General features: G+C 33.6%; 1 protein-coding gene across 1 annotated transcript; it reads right to left on the minus strand.

The window, feature by feature from the left end:
* Positions 1 to 3,107: 3,107 nt before the first annotated feature.
* On the minus strand, positions 3,108 to 4,025 carry LOC136155149 (olfactory receptor 4A15-like). The gene has a single exon (XM_065917044.1). The coding sequence runs from the start codon at positions 4,023 to 4,025 to the stop codon at positions 3,108 to 3,110; it is 918 nt and encodes a 305-aa protein (XP_065773116.1).
* Positions 4,026 to 9,897: the final 5,872 nt, after the last annotated feature.

Below are 9,897 nucleotides of genomic sequence, written 5' to 3' on the forward strand. Positions count from 1 at the left end.
CTGATACAGATTCATATGTGGTCATACACAGACTGACATGTTCACATATAGACATGCACATGCAGTTGAATAGAAACCTATATATTATTGAATATATACCTACATGTGGTCATAGAGATGTGCTTGAGGTTAGATACAGATCTGAGAGTGCGGTAGGATATTAACATTTGTATTGTTGAATCCAAGCCTATGAATATTTATTGCACAGGCACTCGAACTTTGATGATTGTACCATATAATTCATGCCAGCAAAAGACACGAAGACTTTTCAGACCGGGTCATTGAAATTGTGAATTAAATGAAAATAATAGAGTCCTCTTTTTAAAGAAGAAAACCATAAAGCAAGATTCATGACATCTATGGAGATGATTACAAATTTTTATTGAGACATCAAACAATCCTTCACAATATTTGTTTTACTCTGGATGATAAATCAAGATATTAAAATGTAGTTTTCCTCAAAATCAATATGTATTGTCATATCATCCTAAGTATAATGTTATAGAAAATTTTCAAACTTTGAAAAATGAATCTAAAATTTAGAAAAGGAGGAAAAGGAGGTAGAGGAGGAGGAGAAAAATATGTCCCTAAATTGAAGCTACCAGATGTTGTAAAATCTACCATAGTAAGTGGAAATTTTAGAAATTATCACTGAATTTAATAATTATGTAGACATATTTTTTCTTGTTTGGGATAAAATATTTTCTTATCACAAACAAAATAAGTAAAGTTGTTTTGAAAAAAAATTAAGTGTTTTAAAAAGTTATTTTTAAAGCAGTTAAAAGTTATAAGAGCATTGGAAGGGTATGGAATTTTCCAAAAGTTATATGACAAAACTAATCACAAAGTAAAATAATACTTAACCATTTTTATATTAAAAATCATATTTATAACATAAATGTTATAATGAAGTAAATATTTAAATATATATATGATGTAGAAAGAGCTAATCAACATTTATCAGTAAAAATTCTCACTCTAATGGGTTAAGAATTCAAGTAATTGACAGGTCTGAAGAAGGAATTCTATGTTCCATACATTGTGCAAGAAACAGAGAACACAAAGAAAATGAAGTAACTTTCCCTGACTTCAAAGCGATTACAAACCAATAAACATGGACTCAATAAATTAACAAACAAATCTATCTCATCACTTGAAATAACCGCACAATTTTGAAAACTAAATTTCTGTCTTGGTCCTTTTGGGCCGTTATTAAACAGTATCATAGCCTGGATGGTTTAAACAACAAATATCTACTTTTTAAAGTTTTGGAATCTTATAAACCCAAGATTAAAGTGCCAGCAGTTTCCATGTCTGATAAGGTTACCTCCTTGATTGGTAGACAGCCATCTTGTTGCTGTTTCCTCATTTGGCAGAAGGCTCAAGTGAACGCTTGGAGTATGTTTATAGAAGTATTAATCACATTCATTACCTGAAAAAACCCACCTCCAAATGCCACCACATTTTAAAGGAGTTAGCAAGATTTTTTAGAACACAAACATTCAGGTTTATATAGCAGCATTCAGAAGTGGAAAGATACATTTTCTAAGTTCTAATCAATTCAAATGCTTGGTATTATTTTGTGAATAGTATTGTGTTTAAGGGAGTTGTCTGGTGGCTCAGTGGTAATGAGTTTGCCTGCCAATGCAAGAGATGCAGATTGGATCCCTAAGTCAAGAAGAGCCTATGGAGAAGGAAATGGCAATTCCCTCCAGTAATGATGGTCCTGTGGACAGAAGAACCTGGCAAGTTAGAGTCCATGGGGTTGCAAAAGAGTCTGATATGACTTAGCAACTAAACAACAATTTTGTTTGAGAAGACTTTGAGATAATATAAGAAATCTCCATGTAACTGGAATAAAAATCAGGATATGAGATTTCTTACAGTGTGATTTACTACTGAAAAGAACTCATTGCCCCATAGCTTTAGCCCAGTATGAATCCAGACAAATCATGAGAGGCAGCATAATATTTCTTTGATCACATGTTTTCATCATTTTGAAGCATATATTATTTAATTTCAAGCTTGACTGAGAAAGAGAGAGGACTCTATGAAGGATATCTCCATTAAGTAAAACAATATATTCTGGCCTATTTATTTCCTTGTAACCTATATCTCATTAATAAAAGGAATAAAAATGGCATATATTATTGGCATCTTTCTTAAAAATTGGTATTGAGCTCTGTAATTCATGTCTGAAGCTAATGAATTATGAGTTATGCTAAGTTTAACACATGAAAGACAGAACCTGGGTCTCTGTAGAAAGCTGTGAAACACTACAAACAAAAAAAGAGATGGGGATATTGAAAAATAGCAGAGGTATTACCAGACATTTTAAAATATCTGGGAAGATTAATGGATCATCTTTATGAAAATATAATTCTAAACAAAGTTGTTCCACTTAATATATTATGATAAAACAATCTGGAAAATAATTAAGATTGGTTGTTTTTCTGTATATAAACCTTGCTCATTCAGATTATCTTTATAAACTTAGACTTTTTATGATTAATACTTTTAACTCTGAAGTGTCGTTCTACTTTGATATTAACATGCTAAGCAATATTAACAAAATAATATATGTAAGCAAAATTACATACATAAAACTAAAATACATGCTTCAGATATCAATATTGGTGATCTTTGTATGGAGAGACATGAACAAAAGGTTTAATGTGATATTATTGACATTATTTTTCAAACTCTGTAATGTGTACTACTAATTCTGAAAAATATTACAGTATTTGAGAAACATTAGAAAATCTTCTACTGAGTAATTTTACAGTATTTACTACACTTTAACTTATTATAGAGACCAAAAATCTATAGTCCCCAGAGAGACAATGTTACACTCCCATACTATACATAATTTCATAAGAAATTGTCATAATATTAAAATTACATTTAGAACAAAATATATACTTTGAATTACTAAAAGATGAAATTCTTAAAATTCATATTTTGATCATTAAGTATTCAAATCATAAAATTTTCAAAATATCCAGGTTATTAATTCTGAGTAGAAATTTAATACAGTTAAATAACCATACAAAACTTTGCTGGAAAGAGCAATTCTTTGAAAATTGATAGCATGTTTGCCTGCCGCCTCACTTTCTTTTTCTGATCCAGAGTTTTTTCATGGCATTTTTCATTTCACCATTTCTCAGAGTATAGATGAGAGGGTTCAGCATAGGGGTGATAATGGTATAAAACACAGTCAAGTATTTATCGATAGGTAAGGTACAGGGGGGTCTCACATACACAAAAATACAGGGCACAAAGAAGAGGACCACCACAGTGATGTGGGAGCCACAGGTGGACAAGGCTTTGTGCCTCCCTTCCTGACTAACGTTTTTTAGGGAATGCAGGATGACCCCGTAGGAGATGAGTAAGAGCGTAAAGATGACCAAGGAGATTGCCCCATCATTGGCCAGCACTGTGAGGACAGTGATGTAGGTGTCAGAGCAGGCAAGTTTTATCAAGGGGTACATGTCACAGATGAAGTGGTCAATGACATTGGGGCCACAATAGCGCAGGTTGTAAACGAAAAGAGGATGAAGTACCCCATGCAGAAACCCGCCAACCAAAGTGAGTAGCAGCAGCAGAATACAAGCCTGCTTATTCATGATGGTCAAATAATGCAAGGGTTTGCAGATGGCCACGTAGCGGTCATAGGCCATGACCACCAGGATTATGATATCGGCACCACCAAACAAGTGCGCTATGAAAAGTTGGATCATGCAAGCTTGGAAGGAAACGGTTTTCTCCTCACACAGTAAGCCTGTAATCATACTTGGCGTGACTGTTGTAGAATAAACACCGTCAAGAAATGATAAGTAGCCAAGAAAGAAGTACATAGGGACATGCAGAGTTGGACTGAACACCACAGTCAGGATAATGAGTATGTTGCCCATCATTGTCACCAGGTAGATGAGCAAGAAGACAACAAAAAATGTTCTCTGACCCTGGACGCTCTGCGTGAGCCCCAAGAGAACAAATTCAGTTACATTGTTCCTTTGTTCCATAGATTCTTCTGTAGGTCTTATTTCAAAATTCGGGGCAAAATTACCTTCAAATATAATTATTATTAGAGGATTTCTGAAGTCTTAAGTTGAATTGTTTATTCATTCAAACAATGAACCTTAAGGTTTATTATGATGCAGTACTGCCAGATACTATAAGGTTAATCAAAACATTGTCTTGATCTCAAACATCATACAGAGTGGCAAATAATTGAGACTTATATACATGGAAAAAAGGACACAGTATTAAGTAAAATAGGTGCCACAACTAGCTTTCCATCTGGAAGCTAATGAAATTGCAAATATAGTTAATATCTTATATAAAAGAAAAACTGAATAAAATTTTAGTTAAAAATGTAAAGCAATATTTTCTTTATTTTATATTCAATTTATTAAGGGGATGACTGTCTCCATTCCAGGAATGGAAGAATCTTCTTAACCAATCACTGAAATTTCAAATTGATATATTTGACAGTTTGATATTTCTGTTTTAGATTTAGGGAAAGATCCAGTAACATCAACTGAAAAAAAGTATTAATAGCTTGAGAAACAATTTATGTTTTAGGGAGTATACATAGAGTAAATTTCTAAAATAGACAAATATCTATAAGCAATTTATGAATAAAATTATAAATAAAATATAAAAATATTTAAAGGAAGAATACATCTATCTAAATGACCAACAAACATCAATCAGATGCTGAAACTCACCTGTGAACAGAAAAGTAGAAATTTTACCTTGGGTTCTTGAAAGTTACTGAATAAACATTTACAGATGCTACATCATCTTTTAATTTTGAACAGTTTAACAAAGAATGTATGGAGAACATAGCAAATGAATCTAACATCAAATTTATAAATATCTGTTCATGAAAATATTCCCAAATAGTTACATTTAAAATTAATTTCTATTAAAATTTTATGTTATAGAAGGAATTTTTATTTCAGAGAATTAGAACATGAAGATATCTAAAAACAGTATTACAAAATAGAATCAATATTAATATATTTTAGTCATCACAAAAGATTCCTAATATGGCTGATTATGAAAATCAAAAAGGAAAACTCTTAAAAAGACTGAATTCTCACACCACCAATGTACTCTTGCAAAATGGAAAGCCTATGGCAGAATCTTGTGTGTAAGTGCAATCCAGTTTACCTGCATAAGAAGATAATCATGTAATCCATGTTCTGGGCTCTGGTGCTTTCTCCTTTTCCCATCATAACTGATGCCAACTCTGTGAACACAAAAAGTCAGATACGTTCATTATCATTTGCCTTTCCATGTGACCAACTCTTTCCATGTTTGCAGAAAATCTAATTCATCTCAGTATTTCAGAAAGACATTACCTTTCAAACTATTTGGATTTTCAACATGAAAATGAATGTGCTGTTACCTAAAGAACTCTGACTCAATTGTGAAGAAAGACTCAAAATATTCATAGTTATCAGGATTTTTCCTAAACACCAATGATAAATCAAAATTTTAATTGGAGAGAAAAATGGAAATTATGTATGAATTATCTACATAAAAATGTTGCTCTATGTATTTTATACCAATCAAAGTAAAATAGTGAACTTACATTTATAGTATTTTGATTCTGAACCAGTTTGAGTGTTTTCTCTTTGTTGTTGAACTTTGGTTTTCCTGAAGGATGGAGAAAAATTTCATATACATAGTTGATTATGATTTGAGTCTACTGTTTAAATTCATAGAAATCTGACATGTGAATTGAAAGAAAAGGTCCATAAACACCTTATCTATATTTGAAAAGTCACACATATTATTGAGTCATTCAATTGGTTCTTCTCCAGGGATAATTTCGAACTAATTAAGTTCCTTGGGAAACCACAATCATAACTTTGATAGTACTTTGTTTATCTCCAGAGATGCCACGAGGGTAATCATCATGTGGAACAGGACTTGGAGAAACCTGTCCTCTAGGGGAAAGGCTATAAAAAAATTTTTTTAGGCCAATTTACCAAAATGGAAAAGCCTAGTCTAGATAGTAGTAAAATATATAAAAATTTCCTTGATTAAATTATGACCTACAAAATAGGCAAGCCTATTTCAGTTTAAACTCTTTCATTGAAGATTATATGTGACTTGATTTCCAGAAAATTATGGATGCTGATATCAGAACAAGTCATTCAAAACCTGTTTCAAATGAAGATAAATTTTTTTTTTCACATAGTTTGTCACATAGTTTCAGAAAGGCAAGTTGATAAAATTGGTGCTAGTAGGGAAGTGGGTATAAAGAAAACATTTGTGAAACTATTATTCCATTCATCTGAAAGTATTCATTAGCCAGACACCAAAGTAGACAATTCCTATGCCATTGCCTAGCTGCAATACATTTAAGAAGATTTATACAGTGTAGGTAGAGAGATATATGGATAGATAGATTGATAGGTAATGCACTACACTTATTTTATACATAATTTTTATATATCATATTATAAAGTACTGGAGAAGGCAGTGGCAAACCACTTCAGCATTCTTGCCTTGAGAACACCGTGAACAGTATGGAAAAGCACAAAGATATGACACTGAAAGATGAGTCCCCCGGGTGTATGAATGTGAGAATTGGACTGTAAAGAAGGATGAGCACTGAAGAATCGATACTTTCAAACTGTGGCTCTGGGAGAGACTCTCCAGAGTCTCTTGGACTGCAGGGAGATCAAACCAGTCAATCCTAAAGGAGATCAGCCCTGAATATTCGTTGGAAGGACTGATGCTGAAGGTAAAGCTCCAATACCTGATGTGAAGAGCTGACTTATTGAAAAGACCCTGATGCTGGGGAAGACTGAGGGCAAGAGGAGGAGGGCCATTGGTGTGCTTCGCTGCACACCTCAAACCAGCACGAGACTGTGAATCAGTGCTGAGAAGCATCGGCATGCCGTCTCACCAAGTGGTACCCTCTGCACTGTGATTCGTCAGACACAAAAGTTACAGTTTCTCTCTCATTGCTTTCTCACCGCTTTCAGGGTACTTATGGACAACTTTAACAAAATCTGTTGTCTCTACTTTCAAACTGTACCATTTATTCATTCCCCACACGTCAATCTCCACTTTTTCCTGGCTCACTGCTTATACAACAGCATCTTGACAAGTCTCTCTACTTATATTATCCCTTTCAAGATGTTATTCTCTTCTGGTAGCACAAATTGCACTCTTTAAATCTTGTTCTAATTATATCTCTCAGCAGTTCAAAACTCCCACAGTAGATTCCAATCACACACCCACAGTTGAATGTCTCACATTAAGTAAGAATTCTAGGCTGAGAACATCTCATTAATTGACCAGGAGCACATATTTTTATGTAACAAAGGTAGGATTTGAATACAAGTTTGAATTGTTTCAAAATAATTTAATATCTTACATTATAAAGATGGCAATACTCTTGTGAATCCTAATTTCCACAATTTTCTGATAGTCTTCCTGATGAAGGCTTGTTCACAATCTGAGTTGCTCCTAGGTTACTTACAAAGACTTGGAGCCCTTTTTTCATCCAGGATGAACACAGAGGGCAAAAGGCTGCATAACTGCTGGAGCAAATATCTCCTTTAACTGCCCATTTTCTCAGTGGAGTCTTCTGATTATTCAGAAAAATGTTTTTATTTGCACTCGTGCTTAGTTGCTCAATTGTGTCCAAATTTTGCATGGACTGTAGCCCTACAGGTTCCTCTGTCTATAAGTACTTTGTTTATAGGATTCTCTGGGCAAGAATACTGGGTAGCCATTCCCTTCTCTAGGGGATCTTCCACACCCAGGGACTGAACTTGGGTCTCCTGCACTGCAGGCAGATACTTTACCATCTAAGCCACCAGGGAAGCACTTTAATTTGCACTAAATATTGTTTAAGAGAAATTCCATGGTGACCATGAAAATACTAAAACTTGTCATGTTAGGATAATTTATCAAAAAGAGCAACAAATCCTATGTTTAAATAAATAAGACAGCAATTAACCATTTTCCAGGAAAGTGCATCTCAAGTAGCTTCTTTTCCTACTAATTTCAAGATATTATAATAGCATTCAATTGTTTATTCTTTCTTATTCTGTCATGTTAGTGTGACCAGACCACTTGACTTAAGATTTTGAAAGACATTCCTGTATATGTATGCTATACATTTTTTTTTTTTTAAATGCCACTTTAAGCCTACCAAGGGCTTCCCAGGTGGTTCCATGACAAGGAATCCACCTGCCATTGCAAGATATGGAAGAGACTCGGTACAGTCTCTCGGGTGGAAAGATCCCTGGAGAAGGGAATGACAACTCCAATATTCTTGCCTGAAAAATTCTATGGACAGAAGAGCCTAGCAGGCTACAGTCCATGGGCTAAACAAGGAGTCGAACATGACTGAGCAACTGAGCATACAGGAAAACACAGGTCTAAGAAAGGGCCTAAAAGGGTATACTTTTTCCCTGTAGGTGTAAAGATAATTGGACATTTTCTCCCTTCTAACATCATTAGAATCAAAATCAATCCAAGACTGATTCTTGCTTAATTAAATTTGGTGTCATTTACCACTAAAATTTAAAAGTACATATTTATGCAAAGATACTACTAAATCACATCATAGAATTAGTATCAGAAAGATGTCCATGGAGAAAAAAATATCTTTAGAATCATTTTGAGATTATCACCAATCTCAATTTAAAAAGTAGTTATAGTCTTATTAAGTGCTTCTAGACAAAAAATAGAGGGCAGAAATAGGAGGGACAATTCTACTATGAATAAAGTAATCATCAAAGTCTTTTCCTAAAAGGTGATTGAAAGGGCAGAAAGTGGCTATCAGTGGGAGCACTGTTACAGAGAGCAAAATTAAGTAAAAGTTAATTAAATGAAGTTATATCGTTTCAGAGATGACCTGATATATATGTAGAAATCTCTAAAAGAATTTTAGAGAATTCTTTGGAATTCATTGGGGTACTTATGTTGCAAAGAAGTGGTGCATGTACTCTTGTCTTGGTTTACATTTTAATTGAAAAGCTTTCAACCTTTCAGTGCTGTGACCTGTGAATTTGTCCTATTCAGCCTTTATTATGTTCAGCCTTTATTATGTTCAGGTATCTTTTTGTGACTAATTTGCTCTAGAGGCTTTTTTTTTTTCTTTTGTTTTGTTTTGTTTCTTTTAATCATGAAAGGATGCTGTATTTCTATATTTTCAATAAAGAACACAAAGGAGAAATTAAGAAAAAGATTCCCATCTGTACTAGCATCAAAGAAAATAAAATAATTAAGAGTAAACTTAATCAAACAGCAAAAGTCTTATGCATTGAAAATTACAAAATGTTGCTGAACAATGTTATAAACGACATCGTTTTTTGTAAATCAAAATAAATCACAAAAATTAAAAAAAAATTAAAAAATTACAAGGTAGATTATTTATTATTAAGATATCAACACTATCCAAACTGATCTACATGTTCAATGTAATCTCTATCAAAATGCTATTGCAAACAGAGGAAAATCCATCCTGATATTTATATAAAACCACAAGAGATTGCAAATAACCAAAATTATTATGCTTTCTGATTCTGAAGTATACTGTAAAGCTACTGTAGTGAAGAGAGAATGGTATTGACATAAAGAGAAAGATATATAGTGTGGCATGACCAAGATGGTGGAGTTCCACCCACCAGTTGACCAACACTGGCCCTGGTACCCTGGGACTCAAAAGTCAGCTGTTTTGTGACCCAGAGGTACACAACAGTGGACCTACCACACATTCAGTCAATTCCACTCCTGAGTATTCACCTTAAAAAATGGAAAATGTTAATAGAAACAAAGTAATAGAATAAACAGCTGCTTGAGGGATGGGAGTGGCTGTGGAGAGAAATGGATGAGTGAGATAAGAGAAGTTAACTT

Source organism: Muntiacus reevesi, unplaced genomic scaffold, assembly GCF_963930625.1.
Source record: "Muntiacus reevesi unplaced genomic scaffold, mMunRee1.1 SCAFFOLD_124, whole genome shotgun sequence".
Taxonomy (NCBI): domain Eukaryota; kingdom Metazoa; phylum Chordata; class Mammalia; order Artiodactyla; family Cervidae; genus Muntiacus; species Muntiacus reevesi.

Bases quoted from the DNA above. Each gene is read 5' to 3' on its own strand.
- LOC136155149 (XM_065917044.1), bottom strand. From the start codon at position 4,025: ATGGAACAAAGGAACAATGTAACTGAATTTGTTCTCTTGGGGCTCACG.